Source organism: Bipolaris zeicola, assembly GCF_000523435.1.
Source record: "Bipolaris zeicola 26-R-13 unplaced genomic scaffold scaffold_20, whole genome shotgun sequence".
Lineage (NCBI taxonomy): Eukaryota > Fungi > Ascomycota > Dothideomycetes > Pleosporales > Pleosporaceae > Bipolaris > Bipolaris zeicola.
In genome coordinates this window covers 19,736-45,741 of record NW_006912069.1, presented here as the reverse complement: position 1 = coordinate 45,741, position 26,006 = coordinate 19,736, and the positions used below count along the sequence as shown (strand labels likewise).

General features: G+C 52.9%; 11 protein-coding genes across 11 annotated transcripts; 6 read left to right on the top strand and 5 right to left on the bottom strand.

Moving 5' to 3' along the window:
- Nucleotides 1–815: 815 nt before the first annotated feature.
- Nucleotides 816–3,887, top strand: COCCADRAFT_23429 (uncharacterized protein; the record flags this gene model as incomplete). The annotated part of the gene is made up of 1 exon (XM_007710639.1): nucleotides 816–3,887. One exon carries the CDS (start codon nucleotides 816–818, stop codon nucleotides 3,885–3,887), a length of 3,072 nt encoding a protein of 1,023 aa, XP_007708829.1.
- Nucleotides 3,888–5,048: 1,161 nt separating this feature from the next.
- COCCADRAFT_2131 (uncharacterized protein) lies at nucleotides 5,049–6,443 on the top strand (the record flags this gene model as incomplete). The annotated part of the gene is made up of 2 exons (XM_007710616.1): nucleotides 5,049–5,325; nucleotides 5,383–6,443. 2 exons carry the CDS (start codon nucleotides 5,049–5,051, stop codon nucleotides 6,441–6,443), a joined length of 1,338 nt encoding a protein of 445 aa, XP_007708806.1.
- Nucleotides 6,444–7,909: 1,466 nt separating this feature from the next.
- On the bottom strand, nucleotides 7,910–8,638 carry COCCADRAFT_23427 (uncharacterized protein; the record flags this gene model as incomplete). Its single annotated transcript, XM_007710638.1, has 1 exon — nucleotides 7,910–8,638. The coding sequence occupies one exon, from the start codon at nucleotides 8,636–8,638 to the stop codon at nucleotides 7,910–7,912; it is 729 nt and encodes a 242-aa protein (XP_007708828.1).
- Nucleotides 8,639–9,010: 372 nt separating this feature from the next.
- On the top strand, nucleotides 9,011–10,163 carry COCCADRAFT_23426 (uncharacterized protein; the record flags this gene model as incomplete). The annotated part of the gene is made up of 2 exons (XM_007710637.1): nucleotides 9,011–9,233; nucleotides 9,292–10,163. 2 exons carry the CDS (start codon nucleotides 9,011–9,013, stop codon nucleotides 10,161–10,163), a joined length of 1,095 nt encoding a protein of 364 aa, XP_007708827.1.
- Nucleotides 10,164–10,597: 434 nt separating this feature from the next.
- On the bottom strand, nucleotides 10,598–13,307 carry COCCADRAFT_23425 (uncharacterized protein; the record flags this gene model as incomplete). The annotated part of the gene is made up of 4 exons (XM_007710636.1): nucleotides 10,598–11,971; nucleotides 12,022–12,588; nucleotides 12,642–13,033; nucleotides 13,241–13,307. The coding sequence occupies 4 exons, from the start codon at nucleotides 13,305–13,307 to the stop codon at nucleotides 10,598–10,600; spliced, it is 2,400 nt and encodes a 799-aa protein (XP_007708826.1).
- Nucleotides 13,308–14,479: 1,172 nt separating this feature from the next.
- COCCADRAFT_2127 (uncharacterized protein) lies at nucleotides 14,480–15,308 on the top strand (the record flags this gene model as incomplete). Its single annotated transcript, XM_007710615.1, has 2 exons — nucleotides 14,480–14,668; nucleotides 14,790–15,308. The coding sequence occupies 2 exons, from the start codon at nucleotides 14,480–14,482 to the stop codon at nucleotides 15,306–15,308; spliced, it is 708 nt and encodes a 235-aa protein (XP_007708805.1).
- A 508-nt stretch (nucleotides 15,309–15,816) lies between these two features.
- Nucleotides 15,817–18,126, bottom strand: COCCADRAFT_23423 (uncharacterized protein; the record flags this gene model as incomplete). Its single annotated transcript, XM_007710635.1, has 1 exon — nucleotides 15,817–18,126. One exon carries the CDS (start codon nucleotides 18,124–18,126, stop codon nucleotides 15,817–15,819), a length of 2,310 nt encoding a protein of 769 aa, XP_007708825.1.
- A 1,878-nt stretch (nucleotides 18,127–20,004) lies between these two features.
- On the bottom strand, nucleotides 20,005–21,743 carry COCCADRAFT_87117 (uncharacterized protein; the record flags this gene model as incomplete). The annotated part of the gene is made up of 3 exons (XM_007710665.1): nucleotides 20,005–21,438; nucleotides 21,501–21,623; nucleotides 21,723–21,743. 3 exons carry the CDS (start codon nucleotides 21,741–21,743, stop codon nucleotides 20,005–20,007), a joined length of 1,578 nt encoding a protein of 525 aa, XP_007708855.1.
- Nucleotides 21,744–22,936: 1,193 nt separating this feature from the next.
- COCCADRAFT_33816 (uncharacterized protein) lies at nucleotides 22,937–23,646 on the bottom strand (the record flags this gene model as incomplete). Its single annotated transcript, XM_007710647.1, has 4 exons — nucleotides 22,937–22,953; nucleotides 23,011–23,177; nucleotides 23,242–23,370; nucleotides 23,441–23,646. The coding sequence occupies 4 exons, from the start codon at nucleotides 23,644–23,646 to the stop codon at nucleotides 22,937–22,939; spliced, it is 519 nt and encodes a 172-aa protein (XP_007708837.1).
- Nucleotides 23,647–23,743: 97 nt separating this feature from the next.
- On the top strand, nucleotides 23,744–23,941 carry COCCADRAFT_87064 (uncharacterized protein; the record flags this gene model as incomplete). Its single annotated transcript, XM_007710664.1, has 1 exon — nucleotides 23,744–23,941. A coding segment is annotated over one exon (198 nt), but the record flags the coding sequence as incomplete, so codon positions are not given.
- A 177-nt stretch (nucleotides 23,942–24,118) lies between these two features.
- COCCADRAFT_87204 (uncharacterized protein) lies at nucleotides 24,119–25,527 on the top strand (the record flags this gene model as incomplete). The annotated part of the gene is made up of 4 exons (XM_007710663.1): nucleotides 24,119–24,155; nucleotides 24,216–24,248; nucleotides 24,429–25,189; nucleotides 25,237–25,527. 4 exons carry the CDS (start codon nucleotides 24,119–24,121, stop codon nucleotides 25,525–25,527), a joined length of 1,122 nt encoding a protein of 373 aa, XP_007708853.1.
- Nucleotides 25,528–26,006: the final 479 nt, after the last annotated feature.

Genomic DNA, 26,006 nt, shown 5'->3' with positions numbered 1-26,006 from the left:
GGGAAAGGGAAATGAGTGAGGAAATGACGGAGGGGGGCAAGCCACAGTTGTGGAGAGGGCCGCCTGGCCAGGCTATATAGCAGGCGGCGCGTATATCGGCACGGCCACAGTGGGCTGGTTGGGGAGATGCTCTCCGGGTGGATATGGGCCAAGCAGAGGAATGCCGGTTTTTGGAGCAGTTTGCCATGGACGACGACGACGGGATCGCTCCGATCAGCCGTTGGCCATGACGGATGCGGCAAAGCACAGTGCGAGCTTTGTGCTGGCCCGTAGCCTATAACGCCCCCCACGCGCTCATTGGCCGCGGGCGCTATGGATGGAGACATGGGCACCATTGGTCGTTTCATTCAACCTTCGCTGCAAGACGCAACGTCCAGGTTTCAGCTCATCGCTCTTCCAGGTTTCCAGGTTTGTTGTCGGTTGCAACACGCACCCACCGCGCCTGCAACACGCGCGGTGGGTACATCGGCCTAGGCCAGCATCCTTGATACCTGTCACCGACGCTTTGGACCATCGCTAGTCGCCCGTTCGTGCGGGGACCTTCACCTTTTCTTCTTCTTCAATAATACGCTTCGTCCCTCCTTAGTGTACCGCCAAACCGCTTGTTGGTGCGCGCATACCAGCCTCCACTTTGATAACGCCGCTGTGTGTCAGGCCTTATAAGCATACGCCGTCCTCCTCCCCTCCGCCCCGCATCGGCAAGACCAGCGGTTGACTCGCTCACCAGCTGTTAATCTTAATCTCCCAAATGCATCTTATTCTATCTGCCTGAGCGTTCCCCGCTCTCCACACGCTCGCTACAGCCCGACACCACCATGGGCAATCAGTCCAGCACGCCAAATGCAAACAAGCTCTCCAAGCCAAAGACCAACACAAACTCCGTCAACACAGCTTACAAGAGCGACTCGCCAGAATGCTCCTTCTCGGGCCCTGCCGATCTCACTCCAGAAGGACGGCAGCAGATCAGAGACGCTCTCCTTTCGCCCACAACTGGCGAGTTTGACCACGACATCCTGTCGCAAACCAGGGACAGCGTACTTGACACGACAAAGGTACGCGACAGCCCTCTGTCCATGGCCTCGAGGACGAATTCAAGGTCAAACTCCAGGTCCAATTCACGCTCCAATTCGCTATCCTGCTTCGGGAGCAAACACGGTTCAGCAGCCAGGCTTGCAGGCATAACCGATTCCAAGCTATCCCTCGTTTCAGGCTCAAATGTAGATATTGCCGAAGCTATAAAGCTGCTGCAACAAGTCAAGAAAAATGGTTCTCCGGAAGACATCGCGGCTCTGCAGCAAGTCTTAGAAATGCCCGAAGAGAATGATGAGCCAGTAGGCGAACCAAGCAGCAGCCGAAGAATGTCGGCCGTGGACAAATCCTCTTCTACATCGCTCACGCGCCGTCAGTCGCTACTTCAAACACCCGGAGTCGGCACTCGGAGCTCTCCGGTCGAGGCGCGGCGTAGGACATGGAACTCATGGAGGTCCGCAAGGCTTGAGTATGACGACGAGATCAAGTCGAAACCTAGCCCACATGCTGCTTCGCACCTGAATCTTACAATGGCCAAACCATCAACCGACATTGTTCAACCTGATCCAAGGCCTCGAGTATCAACTCCATGTGACCTGGACTACTCACAGCTAGGAAGCCTAAAGCCTGGCACACTGGTAGTCACAAACGGGCCTGCTTCACCGGCATCAAGCATCAGGGCTTCAATTCGCCCTCATGGTGAAGATGAGGATTACTTTTCAGAAACGGAGCCCGGTTCCAGCCCGTTAATGATGAAATCGACACGGCGTCGCGGCCATGCAAGAAGTCAATCCGCTACACTTCCTGCGACTTCTTCTCTTCAGATCGTAGAAACTATGGAAGTACCACTACCGTACGAGACTGCTCGGAGTGCTACTACAGTCAAGCTTGTTCGGTCCGCAGATGAATCTCTCAAGACTGCATCGCCCAATCAGTCACACGACAGTCTGGAGGCTGTGAACAACAATCCAGTTGATGTGGTCCATTCTGCCCAGAGCTCGCAGGCGCACCTTGCCCCCAGCCCATCTCCAGTATCAGAAGAGGACCGTACAGTCAACAAGGACGAGGGATTCACTTCAGATGACACACACTACCCCAAGTCGGAAGACACTTGTAGATCCCAAGATCTGGCTTCAGGACAGGCTGCATCACAAACTGCTACAAGGAACTTGGCGCCTCCTGGACAAAGCAATCCAATACAGAAGAAGCCAAAGAACCGAACCAAGCAACGACCTCCTCCACGCACAACTGATTCTGGCTATTCATCTGGTGGTAGTTTGCCCATAGATGAACGCGAACAACAGGCAGGTTCTACTTACACGATTTGTTCTCAGTGTCAATGTCACAGTTCGCACGGTGTAGGTCAAGGAAAGGAAGGCATGCAGCCAGGGTTTCCCAGGCAGAACAAAGAGAATATGCAAATGTCCGGATCGTCTGTATCTGCAGCACGTGCTGTACGTGGCATTCGCGGCCCAGGAGCTCTGGTAACCGTACAGTCGTCGCGAACACTCCGACCAAAGTCGTCTTTACAAGTGTCTGTGAATTCTGCAAGCTCTTCAGCGAGGTCATCTACTTCGGAGGGTTTGCTCTCGCCCCGTACGCCTAGATCAACCTCATCGAAATCATCGTTCGACAGTGCGCCCGGGAAGCCGCCGAAGCGTCTTCATCGTCGACGACCGTCGCAGGGAGAAGCTCTGATTGTCCAGTCGTGCCAGCCGATTCCAGAAGGAAAGATTCCCGATGTTCCGGCGGACGTGCGAGCCAAGTTCGAAAGACGCGTGACAAGTACCCCTGGCATGGACTGTTTGACGCAGACGTATCCTTCAAAGGACCATGTCGTTGCAGAAGAGTCCAAGCCCCATGCCCCACTGCCAGGTCACACCGAGTTTCAACAGCTTGTTGAGCTGCAGGTTGCACCGCCACCGACGCCGTCTGCAAGCAGCCACAGAAGGAGCTTCTCTTTCTTCCGAAGAAAGTCGATGGGTGACAGCAGAGAGGCTGAGAAGGCAGCTGCAAATATTGCGATTGAAGCTGGTTATCTGGAACACATTGCCATCTCGATTGGCACTTCTCCCTATGCTGCTGTGACGCCAGAGCTCCCAAAGCAGACTGTGGCTTCTGCAGCCTCTCCACATCGACTTGGCGCCACAGTTCCGCGGTCAAAGTCAATGGTCAACATGGATAGTAAGGCTGCTGCTGAGTTTGCTCGCGCGCACAGTAGGGATCTTGCTGCTTCAAGAGAGGGGATGCCACAGCAGCGACGTAAAAGCTTTCACAGCTTGAAGGTGGAAGCCGGTGAGGCCAGGGCAATGAGGCATCGCCCACAGAATTTTGATGTTCCGCCTGTTCCGTCTATCGACATGGCCAAGCTGTCGGGTCCAAATACTGCTACGCAGCAATCAAAGAGGCACAGTATAGCATCGTTTGGGCCAAATGCCGGCTTCCGTCCTCATGGTCACCAGCGCAGTCATACAGCTCATCAGCTAGCGACTAAGAGCACTGTAAGCCTGCAGAAGACTTCGCAGCAGAGCATGCAATGGGAGGCTCCCTCGAGGCCGCAGGCACAGCGTCGCAAGACGATTGGCGAAGGCATGCGTTCTATGGATGCAGTTGCTGTGACCAGCAGCAAACGCGCTTCTGTAGGGCCGGGGGTCAAAGTACAGGGAGCAGAGAATCCGGCAGCGTGGGGTCGATACAGTGGTGGTTTGGCATATGACTACGAGGGCCGTGGCGTAGGCGTTGGAGGCAGCGCAGGTACACGACAAGTGCACAGCTGCGCGTCGATCAAGTCGCTGCACTACCAGCACCAGTATGGAGTGGACCTTTCCGATGTGCCCATCATGGTGCAGCGCCTCTAAAAAAAGTTGACGTTTGACGTTGAATGGAAGATTGGATCTTTGTTTTGGGGTTAATTTTGGGCGGTTTGGCCTGGCGGCGGCGTTGCATTTTACGATTGGCCAGCGTCTGGATTCAGCGCAAACGGGCACACACACACACACACACACATACATAACGCACATGCATGCAGAGCGGCATTTTGGATTTAGGAGGGGCTCCTGGCGTTTTCCCTGTTTTTTAGTTTTAGTACATGAGTAGCTATGAGCAGGCTGCATGGCCGCGGCGGTAGCGGCGACAGGACGGAATAAATATACATGTAATGGATGCTCTGCCACGCGGCAGGTCGAAAGAAGATGGCTGTTGTCTCGTGTTGGACGTGTAATCAAAATTGCTGCGTAAGCGACGGGGGTGTGGGTGTGTGTGTGTCGATGCCCAAGATGCGGCTTTTTTTTCTTCGTTTCTTTTGCGCGCCCTTTTGCTGCGAACTGGTGGTGCTCAGCCTCAGCATGGCTCGCAGTCGCCCATCAGCCGGTCAGGCACGGGGGCAGACGTGCATAGACCGCAAGTGATGTCAGAAGCGGGTGCTAGTGGCTGCGCGTCTTTGGGCGGCGCAGGGATGCTAAGTCATGTTCGGAGACTCCAGCACCACAACCGAATGCGCGAAATTTCATCTTACCACCTCCCCGCCATCGCCTCCCTTCCCTCTTCCACCCCCCTCTACTCCCCCATTCACCGCCTCTTCAGACCTCGCTGCCCATCAAGCGACCGTGTCTGCACCCTCGTAGCTGCCCATCGCCGCCCCTCGACAGCCTTTGGTCGCGTCAAAGGCTCCCATCTCACTACGGCCTCGGCCCTGATCCTGCTCAACCTTCAAGTTGTATCTGCCCGACCAGCGCCACACGTTTTCAACAACATCCCCCCTCCCCGTCTTGTCGCCATCTAAGAAGGAGCTTGAGCGTCTTTTCTTTTTGTCTCCTACCCAGACCCTCGACCAGCCTCAACTTCAGCTGCCGCATAGGACGCCATCAGCGGTTCTTCCTCTTGCTGAGGAAGCGGCCAGACCTCGCCCAACACCAAGCCTCGGCTTCGCACCCTTCAAGCCACCCTAACGCGGGATTTCCATCCAGCCAGTAACCTATACCAAAGCCACTACTCAACTTCCAGAAGCTACCATCAAGGGCATGGCACCTTCTGCTATCACACCTACTGAAGAGTACCAATTCCCGTTGAAAGACATAGCGTCCTTCAGCACCTATCCATCTGGTAGTGTCGACAATCATGGCGCCTGGAAATCCAAGCAGTTGATTGGGGAGGCTCTCAAGAGCCGTGTTGAGGCTATTGATCCTGATACCTGCAGTGTTGGCGAGGAAGATGCCTTCTTCGTTGCCGACCTGGGCGAGGTCTACCGTCAGCATATGCGCTGGAAGAAGAATCTAAGCCGTGTGAAGCCGCACTATGGTAAGCTTAAACAAAGACTACCCTTTGCACAAACAATTGTGACTGACAAATGAATAGCTGTCAAGTGCAACCCTGACCCCCAGGTCCTCCGTCTCATGACGGAGCTGGGTCTCGGCTTCGACTGTGCTTCGAAGAACGAGATTGAGACCGTTCTCAAGTTGGGCGTTGACCCTTCTCGCATCATCTATGCGCAGCCCTGCAAGACCAAGTCTTACTTGCGTTACGCTGCTCAGTCTGGCGTCAAGCAAATGACCTTTGACAACGCCGATGAGCTCTACAAGACCAAGCAACTCTTCCCAGACGCCGAACTTTATCTGCGAATCTTGACTGATGACTCAGCTAGCCTGTGCCGTCTCAGTCAGAAGTTCGGTGCTGCTCTGGACACCACTGGTGAGCTCCTGGAGCTGGCCAAGAAGTTGGAGCTCAACGTTGTCGGAGTGGCCTTCCACGTCGGATCCGGAGCATCCGACCCCAAGGCCTTTGTCAAGGCTGTCCAGGATGCCCGGTTTGTCTTTGAGCAGGCAGACGCGCTTGGTTTTAACATGCACACCCTTGACGTTGGCGGCGGTTTCACGGGCGATGTCACTTTCGAGCCCATGGCCGCAGTCTTGTCCGCAGCCTTGGACCAGTACTTCCCACCCCACATCCGCGTTATTGGAGAGCCTGGACGCTACTACGTCTCCACTGCCTTTACCATTGCGTGCCACGTCATTGCTCGTCGCACCGTCACCGATGCCACCCTGGGCACTACTTCGTATATGCTGTACCTGAACGATGGTGTCTACGGAAACTTCTCGAGCATCATCTTCGACCACCAGCACCCCGTGCCGCGTGTCTTGAAGAACGGCAACAACGTCTTGTACGATGTGCGTCGCTCAGGATATGACAGCCCTTCTCAGGTTGAGTACTCCATCTGGGGTCCAACCTGCGATGGCATCGACGTTGTTTCCTCTTCTTGCAACTTCCCGGAGCTGCTTGATGTTGGCGACTGGCTCTACTTTGAGGAGATGGGTGCGTACACCAAGTGCTCCGCTACCCGTTTCAACGGCTTCAGCGACAGCCACGAAGTCGTTTACGTCTGTAGCGAGCCTGGCGCTGCTGCTCTCATGGACATGTAAATGTTGGTGAGGAAGGGTAATCAGGAAGGATGTAAGGCAGTTTTGTACAGGAGATGAGTGTTGAGAAGTGATAGTGGAAATTGTCTTTTTAAAAAGTTTGATAGATCTCTTTATATGGTATATTTGCTTTTGAATGGTTGTTCCCGGGTGTGACTCTGCTGGTAGTGATTTTCTAATACTCTTATTGTTCTTCATTACCTATATGTCTTCGTCGTGTTAACAAGGTAGTCTCGGTCACCATATAAGTCGAAACTAATCTGCAAAACAAGGACATTGATCGGCGCTACTTTTCTCAAGCCCTTCCCCTCCATCCGTCCAAGTTTACGAGTACCAGAAATGACATCACGCTAGTTAGTGAGCTAGACTAGTGCCGTGCCCAAGGTCCCCCCCAACCGCGCCCAATGGTTTGTGTGGTCCCACAACAACCCTCGACCCGAAACCAACCCTTTTTACACTCTCACTCCCTCAACCCGTTGAACTCTGTTCAACATATGCCCCCTTCCCCCCCTTCCCCCCGCACCGCACCGTTTATATGGAGAACAAAAACGCAAATCGAAATGGTCGGGGTCGGGAGTTAGTGGGATAAACCCCTCCCCGCCTCGCAAACCTCCTTTTTGGAGCCAATCAACGTTATTGTTACTAACGGGTGAAAATCGTTGGTCTTTTTGACTTATCTCTGTGCAGGTAGCGAGGTATATCCCGACTAGTAGTACACATCTGCCTTACTTTACTTTGCTCTGCTCTGCTCTGCTCAGCGCTGCTTCATCCAACAGAACGGAGCGAAGATGTATGATTATAAATGTAAGTCTGATAACATTTCCTTTCAAGTATATATGAATTTCTGTTTCGTTTAAAAAACGATGAAATCAGCAATGATGACAAATAGGTTTAGCAAAAGAAAAATTGCTTTTCCTTTCGTTCAGATACTGCGTAGTAGATAACCCTTCCTCTTGCGCTAATCTTTTTGGTCGCTGGGGTTGTGGTTGTTGGTGTGCGAGAATTGTAAGGTTATGGTCTGAGTTGATTTTTGAGATTTATCTTTACATTTGTTTTTTGAGGAGGGTTTTTTTTGGGGGGGGGGATGGTTTGCTGACTTTTGAGGGAGTAGGGTTTGACGTGATTATGTGGGGGGTTGGTCAAGAGACTGGGTGTGAGGCTATTGGGAGGAAAGAAAATGCGGACTGAGATTTTGAAGTTGTAGGTAACGGGAATTATGGATACTGATTCGTTCATGTAGGACTAACGTATTTGTACAATTTTGTTCCTTGAGAGTTTACAGGTGAACTTCTCGTTACATTCTCTAACATTATTCTCATATGAAATTAGAATAGAGAACCGGACAATTCCGTGGTACTGTAGCTGTCTGCAATACAATCACCAGTCTTTAAAAGTCACACACGCAGAAATCTCAAGATGATACATTGATTCATAGTACAAGCAAACATATCTCCATCTGCTATCTACATCTACCGCGCCTTCTCCTTATTCTCAGCAGCCCTCCTCTTCGCCCGCACCTCTGCCTTTCTCCTCTCACCACCATCAACCTTGTGTCCTCTCCTCTCTTCCCAAATACCCTCTTGCAGCCTTATCCTAGCACGAAGTCCTCCGCTTCCCTTGACAGGCTCCACAAAACTACCCTTGATAGTGCTGGCGCCCTTTACAACAACACCCTGGACTTTTGGCAGTGTCTCTACAGGCTCGGGAGGGCTCTCCGCACCAACAGGCACATTGACAACCAACTTCCTGGTCCCAGGATCGTGTGTCGCCGTTGCAGCCGCCGAGCGAGGACTTATGGTATTGCCGAGTTGCGGGTTCGGCGGCACAGGTGCCTCGACGACCTTCAGCTCGGCAACTCCATCTGTGACGTGCTTGCAGTCTCCGCCAATGCCGTATTCGCCGTTTCGAAACTTCTCGCGCCAGTGCAGCAGGTAGCGTCTTGCGCGGGCAGGCTCAACACCGAGTTCCTTCAGTTGCGGCGAGGTCAGTGTGAAGAGGGCTTCCCATGAGGGGATCTTTGTCGCGTGTGCTGAGAGGCCGCGGCCAATTGCGCTGAGGAAGGCCGTGTGGTCGGGGATAAAAGGTATCGGTTTGGGGACCGGGCGCATGGGAATTGAGTGTTGGAGGTTGCGCACGCATGTCTTTGGTATTGATACGGCAGCGGATGTCGCATTGAGAAGTGGGCGCCTGAGAATCATGGTGGCGGTATATTTTTGAGCGAAGCACCCTGTGATTTACTTTAGTAATGATCTTAGTAACAAGAGGGGGTCAATTGGGGGAGGGAGTGCCATACTGTGCAAATGTCCGCTGTCCTTGCTTTCCCTCCCAATTCGCGGTTCACGCTGGCTCTGCGGGCACCATGAACTTTTCGGAGAAGCCAAGAAAGACGCCCGTGCGCCGGGTGCATCGCAAGCCAGGGCATAGAGCCCCACGTCACCAAGGCTCCCTCAGCCCAAAGCTCCACAACCTCGACCAACACAACGCCCCCCCAATTGCAGTAGTAGAGAGTCTCCTATTGCAAACCCCTCTTTTCCACACCTCCTACCTACAATTTTCAAACAAAAAAAATCATGTCTGGCCCCGAAGTCCACCATCTCTTTCACTCTCCCATTGCGGATCACTCCTTCTCCGCTGATCGCCAAACACTTGCTGTTGCCCGCGAGAACAACGTCGACGTCTTCCAGAGGAGCGGCAGCGGATACAAGCTCAAGGATGAGCTAACGGGTCACGACAAGACAGTCACGGGCGTGGACATTGCACCAAACTCGGGCAAGATTGTGACTTGCTCGCAGGGTAAGTAGAGCTTGAAGCTACACTGTTGATGACATGTAGGCTAATTGGAACTGGACAGATCGCAATGCCTACGTATGGGAGCCTTCACCACAGGGCTGGAAGCCAACATTGGTCCTACTCCGAATCAACCGAGCCGCTACTTGTGTTCGCTGGGCCCCCTCCGAGACCAAGTTTGCTGTTGGATCGGGTGCTCGCTTGATCCCTGTGTGCTACTTTGAGGAGGAAGACAACTGGTGGGTTTCCAAGCATCTCAAGAAGCCTATCCGCTCTACCGTCACATGTGTCTCGTGGCACCCCAACTCGGTCTTGCTTGCGGCAGGCTCCACCGATGGACACGCTCGTGTGCTCTCTTCCTTTGTCAAGGGCGTTGACGAGCGTCCGGAGCCCTCAGCTTGGGGAGAGCGCCTGCCGTTCAACACTGTGTGTGGTGAATACTTGAACAGCACCGCAGGATGGATTCACAGCGTTGCCTTTTCTCCCTCGGGTAACGCCCTTGCCTTTGCCGCTCACGACAGCACCCTTACTGTCGTCTATCCCAGTGGCCCTGAGCAAGCTCCTCGCGCCATTGTCAGCGTTAGCACACAAGTACTGCCTTTCATGTCGCTCATCTGGAGCTCAGAGGATGAGATCATCGCTGCTGGGTACAACTGCGAGGCCTTCCGTCTCAAGGGCAACGAGTCTGGCTGGCAGCTGACTGGAAGTCTGGAGACCAAGAGCCGTCCTGGTCTGGCGGATCAGCGCGAGGAGAGCGCACTGAACATGTTTAGGCAGATGGATCTCAAGGGCAAGTCGGGCACGGATGACACCAAGCTCAAGACTGTGCACCAGAACACCATCAACACGATCCGCAGTTTTGAGGAGAGCGGAAGTGGAGTCAGCAAGATCAGTTCTACTGGCGTGGATGGAAGGATTGTCATTTGGACTCTGTAGATGTGTGAATTGCTTGCAGGCCATTGCTTAGGGATGCAAGGATCTAAATAAACAAGACTTTCATATTTCTGGTCTTACACAGTGTAGCCAAAGTGGAGTATATCTAATCGTGCTGCATGTAAGCAAATCTAGAATGCCAGAATGCCGCGATTCAAAGTTACGCCAAAAAAAAACAAATCATGAGCATGATACTCTGGTATTACGCAAATGCCGTTGTTCATCTCTTGGGAATGTGAGCGATTGTGAGCAGCAAAATGCAATAAAAGAAAAGAAGGCGAGAAAAGACAGAAAAATAACTAGAACAAGGCCGTTGATCAGGGACGTGCATTCAAACCAGGGAAGCAGGAAAAGAAACGAGAATAAAAAAAACGCCTTCCCGAGCCGCCCACCCGCTGGTTTTGTAGAGACTGTTGATATGCAATATTTTTCACATCTCAACCAAAGCCCGTGAAACCCTGGGTGTTGAACACATCAAGCGGTACCGGCTGAGCGGGCGTAGCGGCGGCCACACCCTGCGTCGTCTGGGCATCGTTGAGAAACCACGACCAATCCTGATCGATATCCATGGGCATATTCTGCCAGGAGAAGTTGTTGGTGGGGAGCGAGAAGTTATTCATGCCCTCGTTGTGCATCTGGGAGTCGAGAACCGAAGTGCCCGTTGTGGAACCATCGTCGGCGTTCAGGTTGTTCCAGTTGTAGAAGCCGTCGTAGGAGACGAAGGGTGAGGGGTCGAGGTTGAAGCCTGTGGCGCCCGTGGCGGTGGACATGGATGTCTTGGGTGTGACGTTGAGAGATTTGGAGGGCTGGGAGAAGATGTCCGAGGTGGCTGATGAGTGTCTGCCTGAAGGGGGAGTGTAGAGCTGATGCGACGTGCTGGGCGATCTGGAGCTCACTGTGGCGGGCGAGCGGCCTGAAGGTGTTGGACCTTTTACTAGCTGGCCGCCTCGCTTGATGGAGATGGTGCCAAAGTAGGGGATGACGAAACTTGAGGATCCGTTGCACAACTCGTCTATCTCGGTGCTTGTGCCCTTGAACCTGGCCATCATCTTCTCCAGGACCTCTGCGGATTGCGCGGCAACATTGCCTCCCTTTTCGCTCGAAGCGCGACGGAAGATATCAATGCAGGATTCAATCATGCGGACGTCTTCGTCAATCGATTTGGCGCTGGAGCTCGAGGCTGCCGACTGCGCAGGTGGTCCGCTGAGCAGGCCCATCAGCATAAGGACTGCGGCTGTGAATCCGAGAAAGTCAATAGCCTTGCACTCGTAGATCGGCGTTACCCCACCAGTTCGCAACACCTGGTAGAGGCGTAGAACCTCTCGTGAGCCGTTCAAAGTGACCGTGCGCGAGTAGGAGAAGCGCGAATTCGATGCTGACTTGAGCATAAACGGCAGGTGGAGGTATACGCGGATCTGATGGAAGACTATTTGGCCCATGATGCGCTCTCGTAATTCTACGGCATTCGATCCTACGTCGGCAAGAAGCCCAGTGAAGTCGAGCCAAGCTGGATCAAACTTCTTCCACAAATCGTCTAGCTCTTGGTCAAGTTGTAGCGCCCAAGCAAAAGACTGCTCGGCTACGCCTTGGTTGCGATCAATCACTTTGCCTGCAAGCTGTGAAAGTCTCGACATGCAGACCATGGGGTGCAAATATCTGGAGTCTCCCATGTCGGGCATTGTCAAGTCGCAGTGCGCGTCGATGATACCATATGGGAGACCGAGAAGAAGAGACAAGAAGCGGTCACCATGGTACAAGGCCCACCATATGCTTTCGTGGGCCACAGAGCCAGTACGCTTGCGGTGGAGTCCCTAATCCTCATCAGCAACAATGTGCATACTTCAATACCAATAAAACTCACCATAAGCTGTGCATACATCAGGCCCTTGCGGTACGCAATCCAAGCTCGCCGTGGCTGACCTACATCGGCGTACCACTTGGACTTCAGGACAAAACATTCCAACCCCTCGAGACTGGCAGCATATTCGTCGTCGCACAGGAACCACCTGTCAACAACCTCAAAATACCGTGACACCTGATCAGTGTCTTGTGAACAGATTCCAACTGACAAAACGACGGTGGCAATTGCTCCGACGTTTCCGGTGGCCAAAGCCTGCGCAACGAACTGAGGCAGCGTCTGCTCAGTCCCATGCGTTCTCATACACTTGCGGCGCCAAACATCCCACCAGTCACTGTTGGATTGGAGAATCTTGGTGAGTTGGTCAAAAGGAGGTAGCACGGCGATAAGTGCTTGTTTGGTTCTTTCTCGCTTGGCAGAGTTCATGAATGGGTTGCTATCGACAATGTCTTCGTCGTGCTGATTCTCTAAAGTATATCGCTCATCCTCTGCCTGGTCGGGCTTGGGCGTTGAGGATTGTTGCAGGGGATCGTTGTGGGCTTTTGCAAGGGCTTCAGCGTCATTGTTGAGCTGCCGGGCAAGTAAGTATCAGAAGCGCGCGAACGTATAGGAAGACAGCCTACCGCATCCTCAAAAACAGAAAGAATCGGTATGTGGTGGCCTTGTTTAGATATAGCGCGTTGGTTATGTGTAAATTTGAGCTGGTTGGATGGCGATTCAGAAGAAAGTGGTGTTGGGGGTAAAGTGTCCTTAGTGTAGACATTTGGCGCTTTTGGTGATGATATGTCGGCTATGCTTTGACTCCGGCTTTCCGACTTGACCGTCTTTTCTTCGAGCAAAGAGTCGACCAAAGCCTCTAGACGTGAGACCCTCTCACGAAGGTTCTTGCGGTGGTCGACAATGACATCTGGATTTGCATGTTCCTGGTCGATGCATCTGCTGCCGCGCGCAAAGCACTCGGAGCACACATCGGGATTGTCCGGCTGAAAGATGCACCTGATCTTGCGGCGGCGACCTGTAACTTTTGATCAGAATTTTCAACGAAAAAAACGGAAAAGCACGCAAATCATCAAAAAAATAAGGGAGAGAATATGGTGGTGAGAAGAACGGTGCATAGGTAAGATTGATATATGAGTGTGGTGTAAAACCGTAGCATGTAGAAAAGGTACGGTAGGTAGGTAGCTATCCCACCCAAAAAACAACAACAACGGGGTTGACATACATTCGAAGCAGCTATGCGTACCCTTACGCATCTTTTTGCGCGTCGGCAACGTCTCCTCCTTTGGCATGTCGATGTAGAGGGTTCGTGTCCCACTCTGTTGGTTGGTTGGTGCCTAGCTCGCTTGCGCGAATTCGTCCGAATTCAAAAAGTTGGGGCAAAAAGGCAAAACCTGCTGACGATGTATATGGCGAGATATAATCGTGTTGCCCGGAAATTTGGGGAGTTTGCAAAGTAAAGAAGCTTACACTACCTATGGGGGGGGATGGAAGGATCGAGTAAACTGTGGGGGGTGGAAAGGGGGACGTAAGCTGCTGGTGGATGATGCTATTGTTTGCAGGCAAGAGATGAAGCAGAGGCGGACGGAGGATTCGTCCGGCGTATTGGGCGTATTGGGCGTATTAGGTCAGCGGCGAAAGCTGATTAATACAAGGTTTCGGCAGCGAAGGGAGTGCTAATGTGATATAAGTAGAGCTCCAGGCAGCCATACGGCCTGTCTGCGGGCATTCGCTCACTCGGATCTAACGGACTTACCGAGCTGGACGAGCAGGCAAAGGCCCCTGGTGCGACATGTGATTCACCTGCGTCCAGGCTGATGCTGGAGTAGATCTCTTCAACCACTGCGGAAGCGGAGAAAGTAGGATAAGCACAATATGGACACAGACACCTGGCCCCGGTCGGACTCCGCCACGCCCTTAGCTCCGTCGTGTGATGCCCATTGCGCATGCTCTAACCCCGCGTACGCCCATTGGCGCTATCTCTATTTGATGGAGTGCTTATCTCGTCAGACAAGTCCATTTCGTACTATATGTAGATCGGTGTGCTGTCAGGTCGAACGCGAAAAATAAAATAAACAATAATATCCATGGCGCTCCCAAGAGCATAAGTCTGGACTTTTTGGAATGACATGGGCTCAAACGTCATAACAACGGACGCGGGCGGGCTACCCAGCCCTATGGAGACCCGAGCGGGCGCACGCTGCGTCACTGTGATCCGCATCTTTTGACTAAGTATACCCATTCCTATATGTACATACAAACAGGAATTCCCCATACATACCTGCTTTGCTGCCGCCGCTATACCACCCATCGCTGTTCCCGTTTCCCCCCCCCCCACACTGAACCAAGCCCCTTAGCCCAGGGGATCTACCTACCCGCTCGTATTCCACATGCTCAGAATGGTATCCATCCGAATCTGTTAACCGTTCATTTCTCCCTCTTTGGTTTCCGGATAGTAGGCGCCATGGCTGCTGCGACACAGCACCACCAGCACCATCACCTCCAAACTCCACCGCCATCCCCACAGACTACACGGCGCAGACACAAGAAAAAACCAGACCCATTCGAGCAACTCGCAACAAGCCCGATCCCATCACCCCCATCCTCTCCGACCTCCGCGCTGCATGACAGCAACGAGCCTCTTCTAGCACGGGTAGGCTAACCCACAATCCTTTTATTTACCCCCCTCCCGTCTCCCGGATGTGGGGGGGGGGACCACATTTAGACAAAAACACCCGCGCTGATTCTCAAACCTTTTTTGCATCAAAATAAAGATCATCCTAACCCCCGTCTTCTTCACGTCATTCCTCCTATCGCTCTTCCTGGTAAACTATCGCAATCGCGCCCGCCGCACGCACGCTCACGCATCCACTTCTTCTTCTTCTTCCTCGTCGTTGTCGCTTCTAGCCTACCTGGTCCCATCGCGATGGCTCGACCCGGAACCTTATCAGGACCCGGACGATTCGACCTGGGGCCGTAGGGACACGGCGCACCATGTTGAGCCACATGATGCTATTTCGCCGAAGCCAGATGCGCAGAGTGCGTTTATGAGGCCCGGTGGAAAGAACAAGAAGAAGAAGAAGAAGTCGTGGCATTTGAATAAGAAGATTCGCAAAGTGGCCAAGTTGGAGATTGGCGATGCGCTCGAGATGCGCGGGCGTATGATTGCGGCTATGGCTGTTTTTGTCATTTTGGCTGGGGTGGTTTGTTGGATGGGTCTAAGGTGGTGCTTTGCATCCTTGTCGCATGCACTGTCTGTGTCACAGGGACCTCATGGCTCTGCAACGACATGACGTCTATGCGCATCTCACTACATGTATGCACACTAAAAAGCTGCCAAAATCTCGTGGCCCCTCAAGGGGGATCCAGAATGCCACATGATGAGCTTATGACAACGCAAACGATCAACGACCAACGAAAAATCAAAAGCGGGGGGAGGGGGAAGGGGAGGGGGGGACTGGCCATCTATGGTAAACAAGAGTAAATCATTTATTTGCAGATATTCCTTTCTTACACTAACTTACAACAGGGTAGGTAGTTTTTGAACAATCTAGTCAAAGGAAATTAAAGAAGAACAAAAAAAGTCGAATATCCAAATGCTACCCATGAGTCGTAAAACCGGTCGTTTCATCATGAACTAAAAAAAACACTGTCTATAAGAGGGGTATAAGAAGAAGAAGTATCACAAGCCTCATGAACGCTAAAAAAACGGTAATGAAAAGAAAAACAAAATGATACCATGGTGTGATCGGAAGTGAGTCACTCCCGGTGTCCGACAATGATTGATTAGAGAGCTTCGTCTCATTGTTTCAGCAGGCGAACCACGAGCCGGTCGAAGAAGTAGCCCATATCGTCATCTCTTCTTGTGGCCTTGGATTTCTGCGTAATATAGCCCTCATCATTGGCCTGTCTGATGGCCGCCTGCAGGCCTGCAATGAACTTGTCGGCAGGGGTATGGGGCTGTGAAGATTCGCCCTCCCAGTCCAGCCTGAGTCTAGCGTGACAACCCGAAAAGCATGCCTTGTAGAAATCTAACAGCTCGCTAACCCCTTGCTCGTTGACTGCTAGGTCTTCTTCTGCAATGGCTGCGTTTGTTTCGTCATAGAAGTTATGGTAGGGGAGCTTGGCGGCGTGGTAGTGGACAGATTCGATCGTCATGAGAACAGTGATGAGGACGGCAACAGCAATAGGCCATTCGTCGCAGTCCTTGTTCAATAGGAATTGCTCCAGAGACGAGAGCACTCTCTTCATCAGGTCATGAGCAAGATTCGGCATGACAGCACCAAACTGTGACCGGATGAAGCATGGCGTTGGGGTGAGATCCTCGGCAATGTCCATCGTACTGCTGATGAGCTGTGCTAGGACCCAGCTCTCGGATCGCGACGGTAATGTGATGTCGCCACCCACATGAACGAGAACAAGAAGCTTAAGTGCATCATGCAACACACCATAGTGCAAAGTGTTTTTCGGAAGAGAGCTCGAGAACATGCATACCTCGCGCAGGATCCTCAATGGCGAGCAGTATAACGGGAAATTGTGGAAATGCTGTGTTACAAGCAAGGATAGGTGCGAGTCTAGTGTCTGAAGGAGATTTGCTTGAGCATCTGCACATAGGACAGCTGGAAGGACAGCATGCCGGTGGGGCGGTCCCGAGAACGGCTCGGGTGGCCACGAGTACACAATGTGGTTGTGTACCAATGGGTGGTCGTCAAGTTCAATGGTGTTCACAGAGACCGGAAACGCCGGACCAAACCCAAAGTTAATCGGAACGGTATAAGTACCATCCGTAAGGATTTTGAAGTGCCGTGTAGGGATAAATGACTCGAGATTTCGAGCAGTCGGATGCCATCCCAGGCGGTCGGAGAGAAATGCTCCCGATAGATCACTGAGCGTATGACCACGGCAGGGGTGATTGACCAGATCTCCTTTGTAGTGTTCTAGACAGGCTTTGCACGGCATGCCCGGATCACATTTTTCTTTACGCTTCTGGCAGTTTGAACACGCACGGACGATGCGCATCAACGCCGCATCACGTCGTTGCTCTGGTGTGAGAGCCTTCTTTCTGCCTTTCTGTGCTCTTCCAGACACGCCATCCGTGGTTATGGGCGATAGCTTGTTCGTCAGTGGATTGGGCTGGTACGCTACCCATCCGTAAGAGTCGCATGTAGGCGATGGTGTAGAGCTTTTGCGCCGAGACAGTGAAGCACTTCTGGACAGAGCAATTGCACGAGGATGTCGTGAAGCTGCAGGAGATAGAGATGGGGTTGTAGCTCCTCGTCGTACAGACCCTGAATTGCTAGTGCGATTGTTGTAGCTTGCGGGTCTCCGAGCGGCGTCCGGAATCGCTATGGCCCTACTGTGACTATGCAGCTCAAACCCCCCATCGGATCTCGGATACGGCGAATACGACGGGGATGTTATATTGTAACTCTGCGACAGCGATTGTGGGATAGGAATCGGCATGGCTTCTGTCCGCCCACAATCATCTTCAGGAATGGGCTCAATAATGCGTGGTTGGTCTGACCAAGCATGCCAAGTCGAGAACGCTCTAGATGCCCTCATGTCCAGGCCGCTGAAGGAATGGGACGAGCCTGTGACATGAGGATTGAAGACCGTCTCGGCTGCACTTTCCTGAGACCCTGTTGGCGATGAGAAGGTCTCTGGGATGCGGTCATAGCGTGTATCTAGAATCATTGATTCTGCAATGTCTGCCAATGGGGATAGGAGGGCATTGTCGGAGGCGCCGAACGATCCATAGAATTGGTTTTCCTGGGATATAGCTAAGGAGGAAGTGGTCGCCTTGTCCAAGGAAGGCGAGGCAAGGTAGGCATAGTTGAGAGAAGACTGGTCACCAAGGATTGACGGCGAGGCGGAGACTGGAGTGTAGTCGAGCGAAGGTGGCAAGTCGGTGATGGATGGGGCAGTTGAGATCAAGTAGGGCGGTTCAGATGTGTAGCTTCCTGATAATTGAGAGTCTGCGCTGAAGCTTCCACCTTGTGCTTGGGTGTAGTTGGTCTCGCCCTGGAAGAAGGGGTCGTACAGTTCTCCGTTCCAGGAAATGAGGTCTTGCCAGCCCTCGGTGGGCGAGTTGTCGTACTGTGCATGTGACATATCTTAGTCGAGGCGCGGTGACACGGTTGTGAGATAGGCGGATTGACTGGGGGGGAAGGCGTGGGCGGGTCGGGGACGGTACGGATGAAGACCTTCCAGGTTCACCCGGCTGCTGAGCGTCTCATGCGAATGGGCGGATGAAACGCGCAGGGAGTAGATACCAAAGATGGACAGGAAACAAAGCCAACGCGTGTGCAATGTGTGTGTGCCAGGCCGAAAGGTAGGTGCAGTTATATTTCCAAGGGCGGCCTGGGGCAAACTCAAGACCCGGCTGAGGGCGCGCGACGCTCGCTGCCTTGCATCAGAGACGGACAGGGCAATTGATGAGTAGTCATGTACGGCCTTATCACGTTCTCGCTGTTTATTAGTCAATTAGTGAAGGGGGTGAGTAAATGGCCGTAGGCTGTTGTGGTGGAGAGTGCTGGGTCGAAACTATCGTGTCTTGGTGCTGGCTGGCAGTGCCATCTGACCATGCACGGGTCTGCAGTATGCGCGCCGGTCAACTACATCTGTGGTAGTCCCGCCACCGTGCTGCCGGGCAGCCTTCCCCGCTCTCCGCGACACACGGCCACGTCAAATCACAGCCAGAGACGTGAGCTGCAGGATATGCGGGACGAGTCTGCTAGTTCTAACGCCTGCGGCACTTGGGCGAACTATGTTGGACAAGCCGAGCGTCTGGGAGACTTCGCCTTGTCGTGGCTGTGAAGGGTGCAGATGTTGCCCTAGTAGTGCACAGCCGTGGGGTTGTCTATCCATGTCTGCGTCTCTGCAAAGCGCCCCCATTAGCCTTTAGCCCTACCATGGGATTGCTCTTGTTTGAGTTCCCCCACGACGCACCTAGTAAGTGTTGCTGTGCCCTCGAGGGGGGAGGCATTGTCGGCGTGGAACAAAGGGCGGTTGCCCTATTACTAGGCTTGGATACGTAAGTTACTTGTTAGCCTTCCTCGAGAGTAAGCCTACGTTTGCCGAGCCCCCAGCCCGAACCAGACATCTGTCCATCCGCTTTGCTGGTTGTAAAGGCTAATCGGGAAACTCGGCCAAACTGTACCTGGCCCTGACGCGCTTTCTGGAACAGGACGTGCTGTCACGTCGACGAACGTTTTGGTGTAAGAGGAGAAGCAAAGCAAGGGAAAGCGAATCGCTAGGCTGTATCAAGTAAAAGGTGGACCTTCGTTACCAGCACGCCGTCACCCTCCACACGGCCAAGCAGAAAACAGCCTGACAGAATGCCTGGCAAGCCGTCTCAACATGACATGCTACAAGCACGGCATCTTGTCCCTGCGCTAGATGAGACAGACGTTTGAAAAGCAGCTAGGGAGCCTCACTCTGCTCTCGTATACGCGGGAACGCATCCCGCAAGCTTCACTCGCAACACGTCTTCATCAGCCAAGTGCGGCATTTGTTGGTGCATGAACATGGAAAGAATTTATTTTTCAGGAACCCAACGTCGACAAAGTGGAGCGGGCCCAGCCCGTAGAGTATTAGGGCAGGTGTTTGGCCAAAAGATACCAAACTCAAAAAAAATAAAAGACGAACGAGGTATGGCCGTAAGAATAAGTACATGGTAGCAGAATGATATTCGAAACAAAACGAGTAAAGGAAAAATAAGAACAACACGGGGATATGAACGTAAAACATAACACATAATGCACCAAGCCCACCCAAATCGCCAATGACCTGGAAGCCGGGTATCATCATACAAGGAGGAAAAGTGTGAGGGAGAATGGCCACTCATCCGTGGCCCCAAAAAATCCTTTTTTTTAAAACTTCAACCGTCGGCTTTCAAACATCAATCATGTCGTCAGAGCCTTGACTGGGCGTTGGGTCAGAGCATGACCACGCCCGCATGCGCATGATGATGTCGAGGTCCCCGTCTAGTCAGGCAGCCTCGCCCGGGGCAAAGAAAAGAACAATCTCGCCCCGGTCGTTCTTCCTGAGGCGCAGATCCTTCCAGAGCTCTTTCTCATCTTCAGCCTTGGACGGCACACGGTCAAAGTGCTCGTGGCGCTCGCGGTGGTATCGCTTCAGAGCTTTGTTGATGCTCATGCCGCGCTCAGAATCAGGGCCCTTGGTGATGAAGGACATGAATAGTCCAGCGCGGGAGTTGAGGTCTGGCGAGAAAGGCGCAACATCTCCGCTGGGGCGCACAATGAGCTGGCCTTCGCCATTGGGCTCTGGAGAGTCAGAGGCCGACCGGTTGTACTCAATGGCTTTGACGACTTTGCGGTCTCGGGGCGCTGGCGAAACCGACGAGGAATACTGCCTGCGACGGATGCGGCGCACTTCCTTTGTCGAGTCTTCTCGCTTCTTCTTGGATCGAATCTTGACCAACGTGCCATTGGACTTGCGCTCCTTACGGTCACGTTCGCGCCCACGGTCCTTGTCCTTCTTGTCCTTTTTGTCTTTCTTTTCCTTCTTTTCCGCTTCTTTCTTCTCTGCCTGCTCGCGTGCCTTTGTGTCAGACTTGCGCTGCTTTTGCTGCTCTTCCTCGTACTCTCGCTGTGCGCGCATAAGCGCCGATGAATTACCCTGCTTGGCACGTTTCATGGGACTCAAGGGCGAGTTGGCATAGTCACCCGAGTCGTCTGGCGACGGCGGGAATTCTGGTCGAGCCAGCAATCGGCTAAGCCCTCCAGTCAGGCCAGAGTGGAGCGTTGCAGGCGCATCAGCCATCATGGTATCCTTTTCATCTTGAGCTCTAACCAGCGACAGGTCAAGCTGGGTGGGAGAGTTGCGCTTGCGCTTGCGATCCGTCTTCTTGCTTGTCGTCTCAACGTCGGTGTCGCGCGACTTGGTTCTCGAGTGCTTCGCCTTGGGAGCAGGCGTAGTGTATGAGTCGTGTTGCTCTCGTGAGGGGCGAATCTGATTGGTCGAAAAGCCATTTTGCGCAAAGGTTTCATCATCATCAGCCACTTGAAACTTCATGACGTCGTCAATTGTAGGCATGTACTGGTCCTCGTACGCAGGCGGCTGTCTGTCTTCGAGCATGCGCGCTTCGTTAATGGGCGCTGCCGTTCGCGGAGCAATGGGCGTCGAGGAGGGGTCGAGGAAGTCGAAGACGTTAGGAGCCTCAATGGCCGCTTGTTCGTGGTAACCAAGGGAATGCGCCGCTGGAGGAGGAGTAGGCGCGCGCGGCGGGGCATCGACGACAGCCAGGGCGTTGTCTTGGGCGGGTGCATCTTCGGCGTATGCGTTGTGCGGGGTGAGGGCTTGCGAGTTGTCGTGGTATGCGCTGTCCCTCTTCTGGGGCGGACCTTTTTTCTTCTCTTTGTAGAGCTTTCCTTGGTACTTTTGGTCTTCAGTTATGCAGGACTAGGCCATGTCAGTCAATTGCAAGGCGCATTGGGGAAACAAAGGGCTGGCGCATTGCATACCGTGTGGGACTTGTAGGAGGTGCCAGGAAAGTGGACCATGCAATCGAGGCAGGTAAAAGTAGCGCCATAGCATTGGTTGCGATGGCCATCGAGCTTCTTCTTTGTGAGGACGTCTCCACAGCCCTAGATGGGCAGAGTCAGCTTCCAATGCATGTCTAGGGGAGGGGTGCCAATTGAGGGGGCATGGTGGTAAACAAGCAAGGGCAGGCAAGCAGTATGTACCTCGCAGGAGAAGGAGACCATGATGGCAGGACGGAAGTTGTTTCGACAGGACAACAGACAGGCAGACGAACAAGAGGCGGTGAACAGCTAACAGCTGGCAGCGGCAGCGCAGGGGAGGAGCAGACTGAAGAGTCGGTGTGCTAAGGAGGGGGCGCGGCGTCGTTATCACCCCTCGGTGCTGACCCAAGGAAGGTTTCAGATGTTTTGGATAGCACAAAAGCTGCTATGCGCTAGGTTGCTTCGGGAACAGGGCCCCTTGCGAAGCGCGCCCTCGCGACCATCCCAAAATACAATCATGCGACCGCGCATCTTTGCATGCCGCCCTGTTAGCGCCTGCATCGGCCTCCCCACCGCAAGCCACGCGCCTGGGGAACGGGTGGGCTGTCGCTGTCCGTCTTGTCCGTCTCCTCGTCTGCATCTGTCATGGTTGTGGTGTATGGTTCGTCCACCCGCAGCCGCCGCCAACGGCCATGACGCACGAGGGCGCCCCAAGGAACGAGGCACAGAGGGGAGGCAATGGGCCAACACTGAGGGGCACACAACAGAGGCACAGACTGCTGTTGCGTCGTGTAGATTGACTTGCTCGACACACCACTTGTCCTCGCCCGCTGATAAGACCATCACCGTGTTGCGCAAGCCATGCCTGCGTGGCTGTATAGCGACAGGGCTGCTCCTGTCATAAGGCCAATCGCTCGCACAGCCATTCGCTACACTCTGCTTAGGCCAATCTCGAGTCCAGCTATAGTACACACCACCACTACACCCCAACCAAGACAACTAACACATTACCGCCTCCAACCCCGCTGACAAGCCTACGTGATCGACCGGGGGTGTAGGAGCAGCTACGTCAACCACCACTTAGCCTATTGGCCTGCCTCTCCCACCTCCCTTGCTGCGGCCTGCGGCACAGTGAGGTACCCGCGGACTTTGTTGTAACTACTAGGCCCAGAGACGCCAGGTCTCTCTTTTGGACATTGCACTGCTCCTAAAAGAAGCAGGATGCCCTCTCCCCAGCCCCTGCATGCATGCAGAGTGCCATGGCGCTTGTCTTGTATCTATGCACTGTAGATATTCGACACTGACACACACATACCCCCAGTGTCCTTCACTATGCACGTCTTGCAGGGCTCATGACTTGCCCGAGTCTTCCTGTCTCCCTTGTCCTTTGTTGATCTATGTCACCAGGACGTCCCTGCCGCGGTGCCATTGCCCAATCATTCTTCTGCGCAACCTGTCAAGCCTATTAGTACGCCGCAAGTAACCTGTAGACATTGGAAAATCTACATACCGCAATCGTATGCGTCGCCTATGTCTTCGCAGTTGAACTCCGGCTTCTTCAGCCTTTTATTGACAACGTTGTGCACGTAGCAGCCCCACATGGCTGCCGCTGTCCGGGACGACACCTGGGGAGGGTATTTGGCAAGCACTTGTCCAAAGTGCTCTGCGCATTCTCCACTACACCGACAGTTAGCTGGCGCGTGACTCCAGCCGCAGATCCCCTGCATTGTCTAAGACATACCATGGGTACAGGCGCTGGAACAGGTGAACATATGACCGTAGCGCCTCTTTCTCCTCCTCTGTAGGCTTCTCGGGGAAGCGGGCGAAGGTTGTGTGAAGGACTTTCCAGGCCGCGCGACCAAGTTCTGCTCTGGATATTGCGCGTCAGCTCAGCTCTTGCGATACGTGTACGTTCCCATGTCTGGGCATGACCAACATACTTTGCCGTCGCGTTTCCCAGCTTTGGCGCGATTGCGTGTCCTGTAAGCAGGCTTTGGCTAGTATGCCCCAGATCCCTCCCGGGTGTCGTGAAAGTAAGGTGGCCGGGTGTTACTTTGTAGGGGCCTAGGAGTAAGAATGAACAAAGAGCCATGACGAGTATCGCGAGGACTGCGAACCGCGCGCGGAGACCGGCCACGCGAAACATGACGGAATAAATATGCCAGGGATATCAAAATACGAAGAAGAGGTTGTTCAAGACGAGAGGTGCTACTCCATGGTGTGTTTAAAGGTGTATTGGTGCAGTTACAGATAATCACATCCTCGATGCCTCAGATTACGCCAAGAAACGACACACCCGGCACGTCACGCCTGGGTGGTTCCACCATGCGGGTAAGTCTGCAGGTACAGACGCGAGATGCAGCGCGGCGCAGCACAGCCGAAAAGCAAAATTAATAATGACTCCAAACGGAAACACCAGGATGGGCGTCAGCACCTTTTGATATATTGTAGCGGCTGATTCAGGATATCGGCGGTTGCGGGCCACCGATATCGCTCTCTTACTAGCTGACCCTCTTGACCCTCCGGAAGCAACCAAAACTTTCCGAGCCCCATTCCATCTTGCATAATAATTCATACCCCATCACCAGCACCCACAGTACACTGACTCTAAAGCAATCATGTCTGACTTTCCTCCACCACCAGTTGATACCATCGGTACGTTGGCTGCTGTCTACTGACACACGGATTGTAATTTTTTTGCTGACTGTGTTCTAGATTGGAGCAACGTAGGCTTCAAGATCCGAGAAGGTATGACCATGTTCTGTTCAGGATTATTCAAGATTATGTATCCTTGATGGCATCAATGTCTCTTATAAGAGAAGGCACACCTCTCTTGGAAGATGCCGCATGTCCACCATTTCCTTCTGTGCAGCACATTTCCGACACCAAAAAACACAGTTATTGAGTCATAACCTAATGCATTTGAAGTTGCTGGCCATGTCGAATCACATTACTCTGTCGAGACTGGAAAATGGACGCCTCCAGTTTTCGTCGAAGACCCTTACCTCCGTATCCACGGCATGGCGCCTGGTCTGAACTACGGCATGCAGTGCTACGAGGGAATGAAGGCGTTCCGGGCGCCAAACAACACCATCAACATCTTCAGGCCAAACAAGAATGCCGAGCGTATGCAGCACTCTGCTTCATTCATTTCCATTCCAGAGGTGCCGACAGACCACTTCCTTGCTTGCTGCAGCCTGGCTGTAGGCATGAATGCAGCCTATGTACCACCCCATGAGACGGGTGCAGCCATGTACATCCGGCCATTGCTCTTCGGAAGTTCTGCACAGCTCGGTCTGAACCCTCCACAAGAATACACCTTTGTCGTCTACTGTATCCCAACCGGTGTCTACCATGGATCCAACCCCGTGGACGCTGTCATTCTCGAAGATTTTGACCGTGCTGCTCCTGAAGGTACCGGATCAGCAAAGGTTGGCGGAAACTACGCTCCAGTATTGAGGCATAGCGAGAAAGCATACAAAGCTGGCTACGGCATCACTCTCCACTTGGACAGTAAGACTAGGAGTGTAGTTGACGAGTTTTCCACATCAGCCTTCATTGGCGTGAAGAAGGATGGCGACAAAGTCAAGCTCGTCGCCTCTAACAGCAAAAACGTTATCCAGAGTGTCACTGGAGATAGTGTTTTGAGAATTGCCGAGTCTTTTGGGTGGGAAGCTGAGTCACGCGAGGTAATGCATGCGAGCCATTAGGTTTTGGATTGTGCTGATGATATCAGATTGCTTACGACGAGCTGAGCACTTTCGATGAAGTTCTTGCTGCCGGAACTGCCGCAGCTCTAGTTCCCATCAAGTCTATCACTATGCAGTCCAGGGGTGACAAGTTCACCTATGCAGAAGCCCAGCAAGAACCAGGCCCAGTATGCAAGAAGCTTCTCACAACTCTCAAGGGAATCCAGCAGGGCAAGATTGGAGACAACAAGAACTGGCTTTACAAGGTTGAAAGACCAGAGCAGTTTGGAAAGCAAGACCAGACGAACGGTGCCAAGATTGTTGGACAGCTGCCGTAAGGGTATTCATGTGGCTTGCTTAACTGAGGCGTACAAAAGTTCAGTGCTCCGCATCTTAAAAAAAGCAATTACTTCTGAGCTTTCCTGAATAAGACGACCATCACGAATGTACATGTAGATAAAGAATTGATGCATAACAAATTATGTCTATATGCCCAGCTCCAGCTATCTTGTTCTACTATATCATGCATGAATGGATAGATGGGCCACATACCATATATAGGACCAAGACAGCTTGTAGTGTGTGAGCATGATTATCATGTCAAAACACACCGTAAGCCCCTTTAGACACCATCATAGTGTTTAAAAAAGGGGTAGTTAGTTACAAATATATAACTATATTGCAGTTTACGATAAAAAATCACCCGCGGCAAGCAGGGATGCCCCACCCAGCGAATCTGGCCAGACGCATACGTCATCCCTGCATATTGCCCGCATGAAGGTTTCGGCATCTTTTGGTCGGCCTTGGCCCTAGCGAG